At 35.6% G+C, this 22,860-nt stretch overlaps 1 protein-coding gene across 2 annotated transcripts; it reads left to right on the plus strand.

Moving 5' to 3' along the window:
* Positions 1–4,249: 4,249 nt before the first annotated feature.
* Positions 4,250–21,929, plus strand: nudt12 (nudix (nucleoside diphosphate linked moiety X)-type motif 12). 2 transcript variants are annotated; one of them, XM_077217532.1, is made up of 7 exons: positions 4,250–4,365; positions 6,388–6,587; positions 9,575–10,119; positions 17,450–17,617; positions 17,701–17,814; positions 19,094–19,293; positions 20,751–21,929. In XM_077217532.1, exons 2-7 carry the CDS (start codon positions 6,400–6,402, stop codon positions 20,859–20,861), a joined length of 1,326 nt encoding a protein of 441 aa, XP_077073647.1. In that variant the 5' UTR covers positions 4,250–4,365; positions 6,388–6,399; the 3' UTR covers positions 20,862–21,929. The 2 variants fall into 2 exon arrangements, 1 of the variants encoding a protein (XP_077073647.1); XR_013197386.1 differs by having other exon boundaries at positions 4,278–4,365; positions 19,019–19,293; positions 20,751–21,516.
* The last annotated feature ends 931 nt before the right edge of the window (positions 21,930–22,860 follow it).

The raw sequence follows: 22,860 nt of genomic DNA on the forward strand, positions 1-22,860 counted from the left end.
GGTAATTGGACATCGTCGTCGCCATCAGAGATCATCTATAAGATTAAAGCACATTTCAAGACATTCATACACAGTTAATTTTGGACATTTAATATCCCAAATTCAAAAAAAAAAGTTCACCTCCAAGTCTGAGCTGGTGTGGATAGCACATTTACAGTCATGTAGAGCCAACATTTGGAGAGGCATCTCTGCAAAACACAACTTGCAGCTGGCCTTGGGCATCAAAGCAAACTCTGGAGCGTTTGCTGGGAGTGGTGAGAGGTCCAACTCATCCACTCTGTAAAGAGTGCCTTTCCCACCACCTGAACCTTTCCGGAGCATAGCCCCAGTGTTGCCCTCAGCCTCCAAGGGGATTGCGGAAATTTTTCTCCTCCCATTTCCACCTGGTAAAATTAAACATGATTGAAAAAATGGATATGTGGAATAACAAATAATATAGCATTTATATAGTGTTCCATCAATCAGAAGTTTGAGGTGCTCAAGACGATGGGGGTGGCACATCACAACCAATGTGTAGCTCCCACCTGGATGAACGCTCACCACACATCAGCTAGTGACGAGGTGAAGGAGAGGTAATGAGCATTGGTAATGAGGAGTTGAGGACCCAGATGTATGTTGCATTACCTATTTTACATAAATGAAGTGTCAATTTAAGTATTGTACATTACCTCCTGCTTTGTAAAGCAGCCACCGGTCCTGCATCTCCACCTTTTTTGGGTAGGTGGCCTGCAATAGCCTTGACAACTACATAATAAATAAAATATTATTTAGACAGCCATTGAATTTAGTTAAACATTGAGGACATTTTCAATGTCACACAGTGATGAACGCCCGATGTCTACATTAAAGAGACAAAAATAATATTTTCTACTACACAACTACAATGTTAGTTAGTTAGTTAGTTAAGCTTTATTATCCCCTGTGGGGGCAATTTAGTTTAGGGGGTGTGGCGCTAGCATGGCGACACGCAGCAGCAGTGTGTGAGAGTTTGTTTGGAACACAAGTTTTTATAATAGGTTTAAGTATGTTTTAACACGTTATGTTTGTTTTTCTTACACTCAGACAAATTGCATCTTACGGGGTCAATATGTGGATTTACCGTGGAGCTGGTCTTCTCCTGTGGAGCGTGTTTTGTCATCTTTTAACCCGTCTCCCGGTGCACGGTGAAACGTTGCAATACACACGGGAATTTCTTCTCCTACTTCGCAATGCTAGGGCTGGCTTTGTTAATCCAAATGTGGTCTTCCCCGAGGAGATCATTCAACCGCTGGCTTCCACGCCTGGGACCCAGAGCTGGATTCCGCCACGGGCAAGGAGGTAGACGTGGAGGTGTACGGCAAAGGCTCAAAAGACTTGGTCACCGCAGAATCCCCCTTCCCTCTATAATGTTAGCAAATGTGCAGTCTCTACGCAATAAAGTGGATGAAGTCCAAGCACACGTGAGGTTTCTGGAGGAGTATCGGGACGCGTGCACCCTTGCCTTCACAGAAACATGGCTTAAAGAGCACGCCTCCCAGGAAGATATGGAAATTGATGGCTTTGGAGCCCCCTTTCGTCTTGACAGAGACCCCGCGGTGACCGGTAAGTCACTGGGCGGAGGTTTATGTTTATACATAAATAAGCGCTGGTGCAGTACAGTCATCATTCGTGAGTCCTTATGTACACCAGACATTGAGCTTTTAGCTGTGTCGCTACGGCCTTTCTATTTGCCGAGGGAATTTCTTAAACTATTTGTGACTGTGGTCAATATTCTTCCCAGGGCTAATGCTGTCATCGCAACACAAATCCTGACCAAAAAAGTGCAGAGTTTTCAAGCGCCATTTTTTAATGGGAGATTTTAACCGCTGTAAACCCGGGAAAGCGCTTGGTCACTTTTTTCAATACGTCACTTGTCCGACTCGGCATTCCAAGTGTCTTGATCTTTGCTTTGGGACAGTTAAAGGAGCATATAATCACTCCTGAGAGCTCCCATTGGTGCGTCCGACCACAGTGTTGTTTATCTTGTTCTGACACACAAAACTGTCCTGAAGAGGAACAAGCCTGAGCGAACTCTGGAGCCGGTATGGTCGGATGAATCAGTGCAGGATCTACAAGAATGTTTTGCTGATACCGACTGGGACGTTTTTAAGAATTCCTGTACGGATATAAATGAATTAACAGAGTGATTAACAAATGTGATCACTTCTGCATACCTCTACATGTGTGAGATCACTGTCAAGAGAAACCGTCCTCTTTCCATCTGATGGAAGTGGAGTCGGTTCGTCATTGGACGAAAGTAGAAAAAAAACTAAAATCAAAAGGTTTCCATTTTTTGTTACTCATTGATGCGAAGCGGCTTGATACGCTGGTTGATGGCCGTTTTCTACCATTCCGGAAAAATCCAGGGAAGGACCTGTATAATTGAAAAATAATGATTAAAGGTACTTCAGACATTACAAAAAATAAAACAATACAAACTGACTTAACCACCTACAGCTTAACGCTTTCGCAGCCAGCGTTTTAAAAAAAAATTGCCAACATACAAATAAATCAAATGAAAGAACAGACCCTCTGCTTTCAAATAAACAAACAAAACGGGGAAAAAAAGTTTCATATTAATTATATATATATATATTGTTACATTTTATTACAGCTTACCATTTAAACTCGTCAGAAAAGCGTCTTAATCAGGTAAATATTAACTCATAATTGACAAGATAACTCGTCAATGGCGGCGAAAGAGTTAAAAGACTTGTGTAGCCAGACTATTCTAGCTTTGCCTCCCAAATCCAACAATACAAGGGTTTGGGGTCTGAGGTGTGTAGCCAAGTAATCATCAGGCTTCTGATGCAACTTTCCACTGGAGATAAGGGTTAAATTCCCAGTCTGGCCAGATACTGCATATGGCAGTAGCCCACAGGGGAAAGGCATATTGGACAGCCACTCCTGAGGGTGGTTAGTATAATTTCGGCATAAGGCTATTTGGATTGAATGTTTAAAGTATTTGTGTAGGCTTTATATAATCGTCAGTGTAACCATTGCCTAGAACATTTTAAATTTTCCCACGCCAAAACCAGTCCAGATTATGTCATCTGGACTGGTTTCTCAATGGTACTAGAACCAATAATATAATTAAAAACCATAGATTTAGTGTTCTAATAATAATAATTAATATTCTAAATTGAGAGATTTTTTTCCTCACAAATAATTCTACAAATTTATATATTTTTTATGTTCTATGAAAAAATACTTTCTCTCAAAACTTTTCTTTAGTCTCAAATATTATTATTTTTTGCAATTGGCATGAAAACTTTCTCTCAAACTTTTTTTTTTCTCTCAGATCATTTATTTTCTCGCATGTAATAAAGACACAATTCTAGCTCCATAATTTTCGCGCTTCAGGGCAGTGACTGGTTTCTCAATGGTACTAGAACCAATAATATAATTAGAAAACATAGATTTAGTGTTCTAATAATAATCAGGGCAGTGACGAGGACATATGTAGTCCAGTGGTTGTCAAGACCATCATGTCTGTGGTCAAGACACCATAGCCTCATACATAATATCGATAAATCAGTGTTTTCAACCGAGAAAAGAGGTCAATAAAACAGCTGGAGAACAATGTCACATAACCTTACATTTACCTCAGAAAAAAACGAACATTTAATGACCATGTTAGTTGGCTAGAAAATTTTGTAGGCTACTTTATAATATATTTAGTATTAAAATAAAGGAGCATTTTGCTAAATATGTGCACTATTACGCATTTAATTTATTTTTACTTATATCATTAAAATATTATAAAGTTGTTAAATTAAATATAATGCGGTTTTTATTATAATTATGTTTTATTTTAACATTTAATAATACCAGCAGACAGGGCTCTCTGTAGCCAATGTTTACAGCATTGGGTGAGATTTTCTTTATTTAAAAATTAACATGTATCTACTGTACCTAATATTTATAAAAATGATCGATATTGAATCAAGATCGGAATCAACCCTCATTAATTGAATAGAAATTGTGAAATTTGTATCAAAGATATAATAAAAGCAATAGCCTACCAGTCATTGCACCATGATATGCTGTTACTAAACTTAATGAAATTGTTTAGTTAGGTTACCAAATGTTTTGACAAACACAATAGCCTACACTTAGTTTTTTTTCTAAAAAATATGAGAAAATTAAATTCAGTCTGTGATTGTCTAAACTGTTAAATATTCTGTAACTACTGCTTTTCTCCACTAAGTGTCGCGCTTGCGCAGGAAAACATCACAGGCGCTTCAGTGCGTCATAACCGAGCGACAGGCAAACAGACGCGTTACAAAACATCAAAATCATTCTGAACTTCAACCCAACCTACGAAATAAATTAACAGTTTGTCTGGTGAGTAATTATATTTTCTGGCAATTTTAACATAATAAAATGTCTAAATAATATATTGTTGTAATGTGGAGGAATGCCTATAATAAAATATAACATTAATAAAGAATAATCGTTAATATCATTGATCAAATTTAATGCCGCACATTTTTCAAAACAGACGAAAAGATCTTCAAATGAAAATTTTGTTTTACTGAACATGAGCTGCTGCTACTGTCATGTGTCATAATCAATCCGAAATACAGAAATATGTGGACAGAAATACTATTTAAATATATTTACATTAGGCAACCAATGGCGATCCAGGTTCAATATCTAGTTCATATCTCGCCCCAAAAATGTAAATTAAAAAAGTTAAAGTAAAATGTTACTACTTGTTTTAGAACGTTCAGAGAACATTCCCATAATTCCCATAACGTTCCCATAATGTTTGAAGAATGATACAATGGAATGTTGCATTAACTCCCAAATAATAATAAAAAAAATGGATGTTTTGAACATTAAGAAATAATGTTTTCATAACTTCATGGGACCACTATAACAACGTTTTTAGAACATATTTTTGTTAAACCAGGATGTTAATCTGTGATTCCTCATAATATTGATTTACAGCTATAAGTTAATTAAATGAAACTTGCTTTATAAATGGTAAAATTTAAGTTTTTGCTTAGAATGAATGTAACCTTATTTGTAAGTAGTTTTGGATAAACGCATCGGTAACACTTTATTTGAAGGTGATGTAGTGACACGTTATGTACTTTCTGTAGTAATAACAGTAAATTATGCATAATTACAAAGAAACGAACCCTAAACCCCAACCATGACTCTAGAATTTACATAATTAATTAATAATACTCAGTACTTATTAGGGATGCAAGATATATCGGTATCGACCGATAGGTGTTCATTTTTACTGTTATCGGCCTAATAAGAAAATGTGGCCGATATTAAAGCTGATAAATAATGTAATATTTCCTTCAGCTGAGACTCTTCAGATGCGCACTTAGTTTTTTTCAACATGATAGTTATGAATTGCTTGAAATATGATTGGATTTGGAATCACTTAGTGAAATGTAATATAAAGTAAATTGATATCAGCTACATAAAATTATGAGAACTTCATAATTTTGTGTTTGGGTCATGGCTTTTATTTGTGAGTCTTTTGTTTTTGTAATAATGATACCCTTATTAAAGGGTCAAAGGGTAATTAAAGGGTAAAATTTGGATTTAGATTCATCAGCCAATATATCAGGTATCGCTTTCCAAATATAAAAATTATCAGTGCATCCCTAATACTTATTTGAGTAAGAATAATATATCTACATCTACTTAAAATAAAGTGTAACCAAAACATCTGCTAAATGAATAATGTAAATTAAGTTTTCTGGCTTAAACAATACATTGTAGAAAAATAAATGCATATATATATATATATATATATATATATATATATATGGGATGCACTGATATGAAATTTTGGCCCGATAATAACCTTTATATTTGAACGCCAATAACCGATAAATCTACTTTTTTACATAATTTCTGAGAGTCTGATTACAAAAACAAAAGTCTCACCATTAAATCCATGTTTTGGATCCACAATTATAATGTTCTCATTATAATGTTATGTAGCTGATATGACAGACTTGTGCAGCACATGTTGCACTTTACTCTATTTTCCTTTTTGAAGTGATTGAAATCATATTTCAAGCAATTCAAAACCATCATGTACACTTAATATTCAGTGCGCATCTGAAGCGTCTCAGCTGAAGGAAAATAATATCATTATTTATCAGCTTTGAAATATCGGCCAAATTTTCTTATCGTGCCAATAACGATAACTTTAAAAATTAACATATATCGGGTCGATACCGATATGGTGGCCGATATATTGTGCATCCCTAATATATAGCACACACAAATAAGTTTCGGTAACATTTGGTTAACACTGGTGCAATGCATTTGTAAATGTGAACTGATGTGAAGTTGACGATGATGAACACCAGTGGTGATTTCTCACATTAGCGTTCTCAGACGATGTTCTCCGACGAGCTGCTGATGCGGTTCCTGGACGCCGCGTCTCGAGGAGATGTGGAGAAGGTTTCGGCGCTGATGTGTCAGTCCGCAGAGCTCCTGAACCAGCGCGGAGAGCAGGGCTGGACCGCTCTGATGCTGGCCGCCAGGAACGGGCACCTAGACGTGGCCAAAGTCTTACTGTCCCACGGGTGAGAGAACAACCCCTGCCCGAACTAGCTGGAGACAGCAGTCATTAACATCTCCTCTGTCAGGCTGTGCAGGAGAAGAGGAGGAGGAGGAGGAGGAGTCCAGACTTCCAATGCAAAGCGTTTACTTACAAATAATATGACTCAAACTGGTACAGAAAGGCAGAAGGAAGGCGCACACACACTAAATACAACCGAGAACAGACAAAGACTGACTGAACAGAAGGGAACTAAATACAAACACAGATGAACATTGATTGACAGGACACAGGTGATACAGATGATGATGATGATGATGATGATGGTGATTAACTAGACACAGGTGGTACAGATGAGCTGATAATGACACGTGACATGAAGAAGTCCAACGAGACCAAACTAAACAGAACACAACTGTGACATCATCATCATTATTATTATTATTATACAAGAACTGGGGCCTGTACCATGATGGTAGTTGAACAAACTCAGGGTTCCAGGATTAGTTTAGAGTTGACAAAACCAAACCAATCCAACCAGGCTTTGTTGGTCACATGATGCTGATCATCAACTTTCTCTGTCAACCCAGGCTTTGATCCTGAGTTTAGGAGTTTAAGTGTGACATCAGTAGCGAACAGCCAATCACACGCTGAGAAAGAGTGAAACTGAGATTAATTTCTCGCGAGAGAAGCAGCGAAATTCACTTATTAAATAAAACTATTAAAATAGTAAGAATTCAAACAAATTTACACAGCAAGAAGAAAACAGCTGTCTATGAAAGAGGACAACTAACAAACAACAACAACAAAAATAATGTTTTCATAACTTAATGGGAACACTATAACATCGTTCTACTTTGTTAAACCAGGATGTTAATCTGTGATTCCTCATAATAGTGAACTAATTAAATGAAACTTACTTTATAAATGTTCAAATTTAAGTAAATTAAAGTTTTTGCTTAGAATTAATAAAACCTTATCTGTAAGTCGTTTTGGATAAACGCATGTAGGTGATGTAGTTACACGTTACTACATGTACTTACTGTAGTAATAACAGTAAATTATGCATAACTACAAGAAACTAACCCTAAACCTCAACCATGACTCTATTTTTCGCCATTTCTTTGTGAAAATGTATATAGTTTTTACAATTTAACAGATCAATTCATTTTTAGCATTCATTTTGACAGTAAAAGAAACATACATGAACACATAAATGCATTTAGGCCCAATCTCACCAATGCTGCATTTATTTGATTAAAAATAATAAAATATTACTACAATGTAAATCATCTGTTTTCTATGTGAATATATAATAAAGTATAATTTATTCCTGTGATCAAAGCTGAATTTTCAGCATCATTACTCCAGTCTTCAGTGTCACATGATCCTTCAGAAATCACTATAATATGATGATTTGATGCTCAAGAAACATTTATGATTATTATCATCAATTTTGAAAACAGTTATTTACATTTTTATTTCAGGATTCTTTGATGAAGATAAAGTTTAAAAGAACAGCATTGATCTGGAATAGAATCGTTTGTAACATTAAACATACCGTTGAAAACTTTGGGGTCAGTAAGAATTTTTATTTTATTTTTTGGGGGAAATAAATAAAACAAATTAATACTTTTATTCATCAAGGAGGAATTAAATTGATCAAAAGTGACAGTAAAGACATTTATGATGTTAAAAATGATTCTACTTCAAATAAATGCTGTTCTTTTTAACTTTCTATTCATCAAAGAATCCTGAATTAAAAATGTAAATAATTGATTTTAACATTGATGGTAATAATCATAAATGTTTCTTGAGCATCAAATCATCATACACTGAAAAAAATTTGGAGTAGGATTTACTTGAAAAAAGCTCGGCAACTTTTTCCACTCAGAAAATGCTCGTAAATTTACAAAGATTTGCCAAGTAAAAACCTAAACATATTCATCAGTCGCTTTAATTAGAAATCGTGAAGTTAAATTTTACATGGAATATGGAAATAAGTAAACTTTACTTAACCTAGTTAAGTGAAAGTAATAAACAAAATAAGTAATTTTAACTTGGCTAGTAAAAGGTTGATTAATATCAATTAAGTTGAAATTTCCTTTGCATTACATTTCACTCGAATAATTTTATTGAATTATACCAGTCGTTTATAGTATGTGTTTTACTTAGAGTATCTAAGTAATTTATACTTCATCATGTCAGATGTTAAGTATGATGTGAATGCAAAGACCTCAATACTTGGTAGACAATACACAATGACGGTAACATTTGATGGATCGTTTTTGTGTTTGAATGTGTCATTTTGAGCAGAAAATTTACTCGAAATGCCACAAAATGGCAAGTTACTAAATCCTGACAACAAAAGCAATGATAAAACAGTGTAAATACTGCTGGAAACCAGTGAAAAATGAACATCATTAATTATGCAAGGTCCAGTGCATGATGGGAACCCCAGTGTCAGAAAAGTTGAGTAATTTTTACTTAATTTTATTGAGTTGATATTTACGCTTTAATTTCTTCTCGCTTGAATTAAGCACTGATATGGAATTTACTTAGTTTTTTTTTATTCTTGCCTGAACTAACTTTTTCTTGTAAATTACATTGTTTTTTTTAAGTAGTATTTACCTTACCAAAAAATCATTTTTTACAGTGTATTATAGTGATTTCTGAAGGATCATGTGACACTGAAGACTGGAGTAATGATGCTGAAAATTCAGCTTTGATCACAGGAATAAATTACACTTTACTATAAAAAAACAGCTGATTTAAATTAGATTAATATTTCACAATATTACTGGGTTTGTTTTGTATTTTGAATCAAATAAATGCAGCCTTGGTGAGCAGAAGAGACTTCTTTTAAAAACATTAAAAATCTTACTGACCCCAAACTTTTGAATGGCAGTGTACATAATTAATTAATAATACTCAGTACTTATTAGGGATGCAAGATATATCGGTAAGAAGAATGAAAGATTTGATTATGGTCTCTTTCTTCACCGGGAACAGATGCGACACCAGCGGCACGAACCGCTCGGGTCAGACGGCCGCGGATGTGGCTCAGTTCTGGGGTCACCGACACATCGCCCGTCTGTTGGCCAGCGTTCCCGATCCCGATCCCCGTCGCCTTCTTCCCGCCTGCGCCGGGGAAGAGCCGGACACGTTCTTCAACAGAGAGTTCCTGGACAGAATGAGCGTCAAGCGGAGCGACTCGGAGTGGCTCGACTCCAAACGCGCTTCCCCGGAGTCGGTGTTCCTCCTCTTCCACAAGCTGAATCCTCTGGTGTCGTCGGGAGCGGGAGAAACCAGACTCTGGAAACTCAGAGCGCCGGGAGTCCAGGAGATGCTGAGGAGCGGAGACGCGGTGCTGGTTTTCCTGGGAGTGGAGAAGCTTGAGAAACAGGAGAAACAGGAGAAGGACGATGATCTGCGGGCATGGTTCGCTCTCGACACTGAAGACGATCCTACAGAATTCCTCAAAGCTGAAGATCCCGGTTGTTTTTTCCTTCCGGGAGCGATGCCGGGACTCTTGAGGCTGAGTGACGATGAAGCAGGTGGGATTTCTTAACTTACAGTCAAACCAAAAATTATTCATAGGCTACACCAGATTTTGATATATTTTACTAGTGTGTGCAGGACTCTATAGTTCATTTCTGTAAGTGAGGAGAGCAAAATAAAGTAAACTGTGACATATTATACCCAATAATTCTTCATACAGCGACTACCAGTAAAATATGGGCCCGTAATAATTGTTCAGACACTTTGAGCTGATCATGTTTTGCGGAAGTGTTTTTAATTTAATAGTTTTTTCTTTTATCATGGATATAGATGCACTTTTATGATGGACAGATGCACTTTTATGATGAATAGATGCACTTTTATGATGATAGATGCAATTTTATGATGAATAGATGCACTTTTATGATGGATAGATGCACTTTTATGATGGACAGATGCACTTTTATGATGGACTTTTATGATGATAGATGCACTTTTATGATGGATAGATGCACTTTTATGATGGACAGATGCACTTTTATGATGGACAGATGCACTTTTATGATGGACAGATGCACTTTAATGATGGATAGATGCACTTTTATGATGGACAGATGCACTTTTATGATGGACAGATGCACTTTTATGATGGACAGATGCACTTTAATGATGGATAGATGCACTTTTATGATGGACAGATGCACTTTTATGATGGATAGATGCACTTTTATGATGGACAGATGCACTTTTATGATGGACAGATGCTCTTTTATGATGTACAGATGCACTTTTATGATGGACAGATGCACTTTTATGATGGACTTTTATGATGATAGATGCACTTTTATGATGGATAGATGCACTTTTATGATGGATAGCTGCACTTTTATGATGGATAGATGCACTTTTATGATGGACAGATGCACTTTAATGATGGACAGATGCACTTTTATGATGGACAGATTCACTTTTATGATGGACAGATGCACTTTTATGATGGATAGATGCACTTTTATGATGGATAGCTGCACTTTTATGATGGACAGATGCACTTTTATGATGGACTTTTATGATGATAGATGCACTTTTATGATGGATAGATGCACTTTTATGATGGATAGATGCACTTTTATGATGGACAGATGCACTTTTATGATGGATAGATGCACTTTTATGATGGACAGATGCACTTTTAATGGATAGATGCACTTTTATGATGGATAGATGCACTTTAATGATATACAGATGCACTTTAATGATGGATAGCTGCACTTTTATGATGGACAGATGCACTTTTAATGGATAGATGCACTTTTATGATGGATAGATGCACTTTAATGATGGATAGCTGCACTTTTATGATGGACAGATGCACTTTTATGATGGATAGATGCACTTTTATGATGGACAGATGCACTTTTATGATGGACAGATGCACTTTTATGATGGATAGATGCACTTTTATGATGGATAGATGCACTTTTATGATGGATAGATGCACTTTTATAATGGACTTTTATGATGGATAGATGCACTTTTATGATGGACAGATGCACTTTTATGATGGACAGATGCACTTTTATGATGGACAGATGCACTTTTATAATGGACTTTTATGATGGATAGATGCACTTTTATGATGGACTTTTATGATGGATAGATGCACTTTTATGATGGATAGATGCACTTCTATAATGGACTTTTATGATGGATAGATGCACTTTTATGATGGATAGATGCACTTTTATAATGGACTTTTATGATGGACAGATGCACTTTTATGATGGATAGATGCACTTTTATGATGGACAGATGCACTTTTATGATGGACAGATGCACTTTTATGATGGATAGATGCACTTTTATAATGGACTTTTATGATGGACAGATGCACTTTTATGATGGATAGATGCACTTTTATAATGGACTTTTATGATGGACAGATGCACTTTTATGATGGATAGATGCACTTTTATAATGGACTTTTATGATGGATAGATGCACTTTTATAATGGACTTTTATGATGGATAGATGCACTTTTTCATTGGACTTTTATGATGGATAGATGCACTTTTATGATGGACTTTTATGATGGATAGATGCACTTTTATGATGGATAGATGCACTTTTATAATGGACTTTTATGATGGACAGATGCACTTTTATGATGGACAGATGCACTTTTATGATGGAGAGATGCACTTTTATGATGGACAGATGCACTTTTATGATGGACTTTTATGATGGACAGATGCACTTTTATGATGGATAGATGCACTTTTATGATGGACAGATGCACTTTTATGATGGATAGATGCACTTTTATGATGGACAGATGCACTTTTATGATGGACAGATGCACTATTATGATGGATAGATGCACTTTTATGATGGATAGATGCACTTTTATGATGGACAGATGCACTTTTATGATGGACTTTTATGATAATAGATGCACTTTTATGATGGATAGATGCACTTTTATGATGGATAGATGCACTTTTATGATAGATAGCTGCACTTTTATGATGGATAGATGCACTTTTATGATGGACAGATTCACTTTTATGAGGGACAGATGCACTTTTATGATGGATAGATGCACTTTTATGATGGATAGATGCACTTTTATGATGGACAGATGCACTTTTATGATGGACTTTTATGATGATAGATGCACTTTTATGATGGATAGATGCACTTTTATGATGGATAGATGCACTTTTATGATGGATAGATGCACTTTTATGATGGACAGATGCACTTTTAATGGATAGATGCACTTTTATGATGGATAGATGCACTTTAATGATGGACAGATGCACTTTAATGATGGATAGCTGCACTTTTATGATGGACAGATGCACTTTTAATGGATAGATGCACTTTTATGATGGATAGATGCACTTTAATGATGGATAGCTGCACTTTTATGATGGGCAGATGCACTTTTATGATGGATAGATGCACTTTTATGATGGACAGATACACTTTTATGATGGATAGCTGCACTTTTATGATGGACAGATGCACTTTTATGATGGACTTTTATGATGATAGATGCACTTTTATGATGGATAGATGCACTTTTATGATGGATAGATGCACTTTTATGATGGATAGATGCACTTTTATGATGGACAGATGCACTTTTATGATGGATAGATGCACTTTTATGATGGACAGATGCACTTTTATGATGGATAGATGCACTTTTATGATGGATAGATGCACTTTTATGATGGATAGATGCACTTTAATGATGGACAGATGCACTTTAATGATGGATAGCTGCACTTTTATGATGGACAGATGCACTTTTAATGGATAGATGCACTTTTATGATGGATAGATGCACTTTAATGATGGATAGCTGCACTTTTATGATGGACAGATGCACTTTTATGATGGATAGATGCACTTTTATGATGGACAGATGCACTTTTATGATGGATAGATGCACTTTTTTGATGGATAGATGCACTTTTATAATGGACTTTTATGATGGACAGATGCACTTTTATGATGGATAGATGCACTTTTATGATGGATGGATGCACTTTTATGATGGACAGATGCACTTTTATAATGGACAGATGCACTTTTATGATGGACAGATGCACTTTTATAATGGACTTTTATGATGGATGGATGCACTTTTATGATGGACAGATGCACTTTTATAATGGACAGATGCACTTTTATGATGGACAGATGCACTTTTATGATGGATAGATGCACTTTTATGATGGACAGATGCACTTTTATGATGGACTTTTATGATGGATGGATGCACTTTTATGATGGACAGATGCACTTTTATAATGGACAGATGCACTTTTATGATGGACAGATGCACTTTTATGATGGACAGATGCACTTTTATGATGGATAGATGCACTTTTATGATGGACAGATGCACTTTTATGATGGACAGATGCACTTTTATGATGGATAGATGCACTTTTATAATGGACTTTTATGATGGATAGATGCACTTTTATAATGGACTTTTATAATGGATAGATGCACTTTTATGATGGACTTTTATGATGGATAGATGCACTTTTATAATGGACTTTTATGATGGATAGATGCACTTTTATAATGGACTTTTATGATGGATAGATGCACTTTTATGATGGACAGATGCACTTTTATGATGGATAGATGCACTTTTATGATGGATAGATGCACTTTTATGATGGATAGATGCACTTTTATAATGGACTTTTATGATGGACAGATGCACTTTTATGATGGACTTTTATAATGGATAGATGCACTTTTATAATGGACTTTTATGATGGATAGATGCACTTTTATAATGGACTTTTATGATGGATAGATGCACTTTTATGATGGACAGATGCACTTTTATGATGGATAGATGCACTTTTATGATGGATAGATGCACTTTTATGATGGATAGATGCACTTTTATAATGGACTTTTATGATGGACAGATGCACTTTTATGATGGATAGATGCACTTTTATGATGGATGGATGCACTTTTATGATGGACAGATGCACTTTTATAATGGACAGATGCACTTTTATGATGGACAGATGCACTTTTATGATGGACAGATGCACTTTTATAATGGACTTTTATGATGGATGGATGCACTTTTATGATGGACAGATGCACTTTTATAATGGACAGATGCACTTTTATGATGGACAGATGCACTTTTATGATGATAGATGCACTTTTATGATGGATAGATGCACTTTTATAATGGACTTTTATGATGGACAGATGCACTTTTATGATGGATAGATGCACTTTTATGATGGACAGATGCACTTTTATGATGGACAGATGCACTTTTATGATGGATAGATGCACTTTTATAATGGACTTTTATGATGGATAGATGCACTTTTATAATGGACTTTTATGATGGATAGATTCACTTTTATGATGGACTTTTATGATGGATAGATGCACTTTTATGATGGATAGATGCACTTTTATAATGGACTTTTATGATGGACAGATGCACTTTTATGATGGACAGATGCACTTTTATGATGGATAGATGCACTTTTATGATGGACAGATGCACTTTTATGATGCACTTTTATGATGGATAGATGCACTTTTATGATGGACAGATGCACTTTTATGATGGATAGATGCACTTTTATGATGGACAGATGCACTTTTATGATGGACAGATGCACTTTTATGATGGACTTTTATGATGGACAGATGCACTTTTATGATGGATAGATGCACTTTTATGATGGACAGATGCACTTTTATGATGGATAGATGCACTTTTATGATGGATCGATGCACTTTTATGATGGACAGATGCACTTTTATGATGGACAGATGCACTTTTATGATAAACACATGCACTTTTATGATGGACACATGCACTTTTATAATGGATAGATGCACTTTTATGATGGATAGATGCACTTTTATGATGGACTTTTATGATGGACAGATTTACTTTTATGATGGACACAAGCACTTTTATGATGGACTTTTGTGATGGATAGATGCACTTTTATGATGGACTTTTATGATGGACAGATTTACTTTTATGATGGACTTTTATGAAGGATAGATGCACTTTTATGATGGATAGATGCACTTTTATGATGGACAGATGCACTTTTATGATGGACAGATGCACTTTTATGATGGACAGATGCACTTTTATGATGGACTTTTATGATGGACAGATGCACTTTTATGATGGATAGATGCACTTTTATGATGGACTTTTATGATGGACAGATGCACTTTTATGATGGATAGATGCACTTTTATGATGGACTTTTATGATGGATAGATGCACTTTTATGATGGATAGATGCACTTTTTTGATGGATAGATGCACTTTTATGATGGACTTTTATGATGGACAGATGCACTTTTATGATGGATAGATGCACTTTTATGATGGACTTTTATGATGGACAGATGCACTTTTATGATGGACAGATGCACTTTTATGATGGACTTTTATGATGGACAGATGCACTTTTATGATGGATAGATGCACTTTTATGATGGACTTTTATGATGGACAGATGCACTTTTATGATGGATAGATGCACTTTTATGATGGACTTTTATGATGGATAGATGCACTTTTATGATGGATAGATGCACTTTTATGATGGACAGATGCACTTTTATGATGGACTTTTATGATGGACAGATGCACTTTTATGATGGATAGATGCACTTTTATGATGGACTTTTATGATGGACAGATGCACTTTTATGATGGATAGATGCACTTTTATGATGGACTTTTATGATGGACAGATGCACTTTTATGATGGATAGATGCACTTTTTTGATGGATAGATGCACTTTTATGATGGACAGATGCACTTTTATGATGGACTTTTATGATGGATAGATACACATTTATGATGGATAGATGCACTTTTATGATAAACACATGAACTTTTATGATGGACAGATGCACTTTTATGATGGACACATGCACTTTTATAATGGATAGATGCACTTTTATGATGGACAGATGCACTTTTATGATGGATAGATGCACTTTTTTGATGGACACATGCACTTTTATAATGGATAGATGCACTTTTATGATGGACAGATGCACTTTTATGATGGATAGATGCACTTTTTTGATGGATAGATGCACTTTTATAATGGATAGATGCACTTTTATGATGGACAGATGCACTTTTATGATGGACAGATGCACTTTTATGATGGATCGATGCACTTTTATGATGGACAGATGCACTTTTATGATGGACAGATGCACTTTTATGATAAACACATGAACTTTTATTATGGACACATGCACTTTTATAATGGATAGATGCACTTTTATGATGGACAGATGCACTTTTTTGATGGATAGATGCACTTTTATGATGGATATAGATGCACTTTTATGATGGATAGATGCACTTTTATGATGGATAGATGCACTTTTATGATGGATATAGATGCACTTTTATGATGGATAGATGCACTTTTATTGACTTCCAAAAACATACAGCCATTCACTGCCATTATAAAGCTTGGAAGAGCCAGGACATTTTTTCAGGGTGATTAAATCATGGGCTAATTTTAATTTTTTGGGTGAACTATCCCTTTAAGCAAAACATGATCAGCTCAAAGTGTCTGAATAACTATTAAAGTCCCATATTTTACTGGTAGTCGCTGTATGAAGAATTATTGGGTATAATATGTCACAGTTTACTTTATTTTGCTCTCCTCACTTACAGAAATGAACTATAATGTCCTGCACACACTAGTAAAAAATATAAAAAATGATATCTGGTGTCTGAATAATTTTTGGTCTGACTGTAAATATAGTTTATGATGTGGTTTATTTCTGACATTAATCCTGCGTTCACACACAGGCGTCGTGGCTCAGGCCAGGTCAGTTCTCGCGTGGCACAGCCGGTACCGGTTCTGCCCGACGTGTGGCAGCACCACTAAAGTAGAGGAGGCCGGCTACAAGAGGACCTGTTTGAGGCCAGGCTGCAGAAGTCTCCAGGGCGTCCACAACACCTGTTATCCCAGAGTTGGCAAGTAAACTCCCAATTACGCTCAGCCGGAGCTCTGGGAATATGATCTCTCACACGTCTGGCTTGTCCATCTGCACTTCCAGATCCGGTGGTGATCATGTTAGTCCTTCATCCCGATGGGAATCAGTGTCTGCTGGGACGCAAGAAGACCTTTCCTCCAGGACTGTTCTCGTGCCTCGCCGGGTTCGTAGAGCCAGGTATCTGAAACCCAAGCTCTGGAGCAAAGGCTTCCCTAAAAGTAGGATATTCAGTTTGATCACATTTAAGACCGTTAAAAGTCTGAAGCTTCCGTACTTTTCTTCCAGGTCATTTCAGAAAATGACAAAAAACCTTCAGAAAACTCTATTTCCAGACTTTTCTTCTCTTGAAAATTAAAAAAAATATATATATATATATATTTCCACCACTAAAAGTCTTAACTTTAAAGTTAAGACTTTTTAAATCACAATTCCCACTTTTTGAAGAGAAGAAAAGTCTGAATTGTGAGAAAAGCGTCATACAAATGATTGTTAATTCAGAGATTCTGACTTAATTCTGAGAAATAAAATCAATTGCAAGATGTAAAGTTTAAAAAGTAATTGCACAGTTTATGATCGAAAAAAAATCCAAATTGTGAGGGAAAAAGACAGAATTCAGAGAAATTAAACCATTAATTAAACCAAATTGCGATGTGTTAACTAAATGCTATACTTTTCATAATTCAAATTAAAATTTTTATGCCCTTAAATTTGATAAAACTGAATTTAAGACTTTTCTGCGAGATGTAAACTTGCAATTTCGAGTTTAAAAAGGTGATTGCTACTTTTTAAACCTGATGTTTGCTGTAATTGTTTTCGTCACATCGTGTCATACTGCTATGTTGCTCGGAACTGCACCTAAGAATTTCACCCACTGTTGCACTTGTGTATATGGTTGTGTGACAATAAAAGGATTTGATTTGATTTGATTTATCTCACAATCAAAACCTTTTTCCAAAGAATTTTCTTAGAGTTGTGAGATTTAAACTCGCAATCGTAAAACAAAAAAAACTGAATTGTAAGATATAATTCGCAAGTGTGAGAAAAAAAGGCAGAATTGTTAGATAAAAAGTGTGAAAAACGCTATACAATTAAATGTGAATCGAACTGAAATGTGAATTTATTCCGTGGACAAAATTACGAGCAATAAAATCAAAACTGCGAGATGTAAACTTGCAATTACAAATTAAAAAACATTGCAACATTATCTCTCAATTCAGACTTTTTTTCAAAGAAATTTGTCAAAATATGAGGGGAAAAAAGGATGAATAGATGCACTTTTATGATGATAAATGCACTTTTTTGAGCTTCAATCTGATGGTTGCGATCCACTGTCATTATAACAGCTCGGATAATGACAGTGAACTACTTCTTTAATTGAAAGTGAACTGCTCCTTTAACTGTATCTGCGCTGAGTGTGATTGGCTGCGGGTGGTCATGTGACGCGTGTGCCGCTCAGGCGAGGCGCTGGAGTCTGCGGTGAGACGGGAGGTTCTGGAGGAGAGTGGGGTTCAGGTGGGACCCGTGCAGTACCTGTCGAGTCAGGCCTGGCCGATGCCCTCCTGCCTCATGATTGGCTGCCACTGCGTCGCTCTGACCACTGACGTCACGGCGGACGAGAACGAGATCGAAGAGGCGCGCTGGTTCACACGTCAACAGGTGCTCACACACACACACACACACACACTCTAATGCAGACGTACTGTAACAACTTATTTCACTGTCTACTTCAGGTTCTTGTACTGCAAACCTTTCCTTTATTATTTTATTATAACTTTATTATTTACATTTATGCATGTGGCAGACGCTTTTATTCAAAATTTACACTCTTATTAGTTCTTGCTTTCCCTGGGAATCGAACCCATGACCTTTGCGTTGCAAGTGCCAACGCTCTTCTGTTTGAGCGACAGGAAAGTAACAGGAAAGAAATCTAATATACAAAGCAAACATACAAACATATATTTGTTTAGCATATTTATATACCTTACTGTAAATATCAAATTTTTTCTTCTTTTTTTCTCCTCTCCAAATTGTATTTAATTGTACAGGTGAAATTTGAAAAATGTGAATATCGTGCAACAGTTCATGTAATTCAAATTAAAAGGTGAAACAGTTATATATTCTAAATATATTAATGACATTTCTGTATTTAAAATCCTTTTTTTTAAATTGATTTCATGTAATATTCTAATTTTCTGAGATTTTGGATTTGGGGTTTTCATAAGCTGTAATCCATAATCATCAAAATTATAACTTTTGCACGATATTCTAATTTTTCGAGTTTCACCTGTATATTCTGCACTACTGTTGAATGCCTGAGCCAATGCATTTCAATGTACAAATTGTCTTCGACACTTGTATATATGACAAAAAAATAAACTAAAAACTGAACGCCCAGCTCATAACAACAGTAGATGTGGGCAGATCGAGGAACAGTTGAAGCAAATGTGCCGTAATGTGTCGTGGCTCCGTATCCACTGGGACCCCTAGTGGGCAGAATTTATACAGCTGTTATTTTATTTGTTTCGATACTTTAAAAAAAAAGTATTTCTTTACTTTAAAGCCCTTCGTAACCCTTCCTTGTCTGTGATAGTGCTATATAAATAAACTATACTTACAGAACAGTGTAAATGCAACAAAACCCCGTGCCAAACATGCATAAAAACACCACTTACAAATCTATTGCTAATTTTTTATTGAAAGTAAAAATTTTCAAATTCAATGACCTAATAAGATTATCAAGTGTCTATATGTTCTTTTATCAATTGTCAGGGATTGTTTTGTTTGTTCTATGAATGGCTCAGCTAAACAGGCCAATAAGAGACTATTAACTACCATTATTCATCTTCATATACTAATAATGTCTAATTAAAATGTCTACAAATGCATAAAAGATGAGGTAAACGCTTGTTCAGTGGTTCTCAGTGACAGATCATCATCCCCAGCGGTGAACAAGTGAAATTTCGAAGTGTTTCGACACGTTTATGACGTAATGAAGCCTCGTTTACTGAAATCACGTGACTGGCGGTTTGATACACGATTCGAAATAAAAGATTCATAAATGTTTCGAAGCTTCATGAAGCAGTGTTTTGAATTTGCTTTTCTCTGCCGGTCAGGTGATCGACGCTCTTGTGAAAGACAAGCGTGCGGTTTTCAACATGCCACCCAGACAAGCCATCGCACATCTCCTGCTCAAACACTGGACTGGCTTCAGCGCAAACCTCTGAACCTCCTCCTGCCGTGCAGCCTCTGTTAATCACATTGATTTAATCAGCTTCTTCAGTGCACTCAAAAAAATGATATGTTGGCTTTAATTCATTTTTTTTTTTTGGTCAACAGGTTCCACATAACTGGGTTACGTTAAACAAACGTCATTTGTTCATGTAACTTCAGCATCATGGAATTAAGTCATTTTAAGCGACCCAATTAAAGTAGCATCAAAGTGAATTTTTAAAGGCTTCCTGACAAGATTCAGGATTTTTTTTATCATTCATCCATTAATATTTCATTTATTTTAGTGACACATAATTAAATTGATAGACTGTAGCAGTAGCACATACTAAATATAACTACATTATGTAAAGTGCACAACCTTCCTCGTTAATTTTTTTGAGTGTGTGACGTTTTGAACTGAATCAATCGGCTGTACTTTAGAGATTATAGAAGTGAAATTAAATTAAAACCATCACATGACAGCAGAAAATGTTCAATATCCTTATATTGTAATCATTTACAAGCACCAGATGTAGTTTCTGCCTAACGTGTGTGTATGGTGATCATTGACACACTCATCTCTGACTGATATTGGAACACTGAAACAATTTGCATTGTGAAGAGTGCGATACAAATAAACTCAAACGGAATGTTTTGTTTATCTTTAAACGATCAAACTTTGAAATTCACACAATTGTGTATTTTAACATACATGCTGTTGCAATCAGGAAGCACCATGACTGTGATATTACACAATACTGTAACTGTAAAATACATACGTTTCATCATATTCAGATCATGTTTTGAAATGCTTCTCAACCTGTTTGTAGACAAAAGTTTTCAAAGACCCTGTGACTAAATAACTGGATACGGATTAAGGATATGGATGGTTTTTTTATTTTTTTTTATTTACTCAATTTCTACCCGATAAAAGATTTCTAGAGCTTGGCATGATTAGAAAAATGTGCATTCATAATAAAAATGCCCATGGAACTATACATTTTAGATAAGATTTGATTAATTTCCATGACTTTTCCAGCTGAATAAATCACACTTTTAAAATAAAGCTTCCTTGATTAAAACTATTGGAAAACATGGCTCTTCAAAGTCAGAAAATAAATTAAAATATGGCCTTGTATTTGATAAAACTGAATTCAAGACCTTTTTTGTGAGATGTAAACTTCAATTTCGAGTTTAAAATGATGATAGCTACTTTTTATCTCACAATTCAAACCTTTTCCCCAAAGAATTTTCTCAGAGTTGTGAGATTTAAACTCGCAATTGTGAAAAAAGGTCTGAATTGTAAGATATAAATTCACAAGACTGAGATAAAAAGTCAGAAGAAGAAAAAAAAACGCTATACAATTAAGTGTGAATTAAACTGAAATGTGAATTTATTTTGCAGCGGGGCAAAAAAAATGTACAAAAAATTGTGAGACGTAAACTTGCAAAAAGGCAACATTGGAAAATCATAGCAACATAAAATAACTTATTTTTTTGTTGTATAACCTTGTTTTTTTAGGCTTTTTCAGAAAAACAACATATGTGGAGCATTAACAATAACCAGTTTCAAGAGAAAGAGAAAAAAAAGGCAGCGTGGTCAAATACAGAATATCCTCATGATCAAATACAGAATATCCTCATGTGAGCATTAGTATTTAAAGCTGCAATAGGTAACTTTTGCAAACAAATATTTGTTAAAACTGTCATTATGTCCTGACAGTAGAATATGAGACAGATAATCTGTGAAAAAAAATCAAGCTCCTCTGGCTCCTCCCTGTGGTCCTACTGCCATTTGCAGAAATACACCGCTCCCGGTCAGAAACAACCAATCAGAGCCAGGAGGGATGTCAGTGTTAATCACGCTGGTGTACGCGCTGATCACCCCTCTCTTGCACAGCGCGAGCGCGTACCGGCGTTCGTGACTCTCCTGTTCAAACTCGTTCATCCAAATGAACGAAATGACTCGAAAAAATATTTGTTCATTTGGATGAACGAGTTCGAACAGGATCA

This window comes from Siphateles boraxobius, unplaced genomic scaffold (genome assembly GCF_051911475.1).
Source record: "Siphateles boraxobius isolate OS27281-9 unplaced genomic scaffold, OSU_SipBor_1 74, whole genome shotgun sequence".
Lineage (NCBI taxonomy): Eukaryota > Metazoa > Chordata > Actinopteri > Cypriniformes > Leuciscidae > Siphateles > Siphateles boraxobius.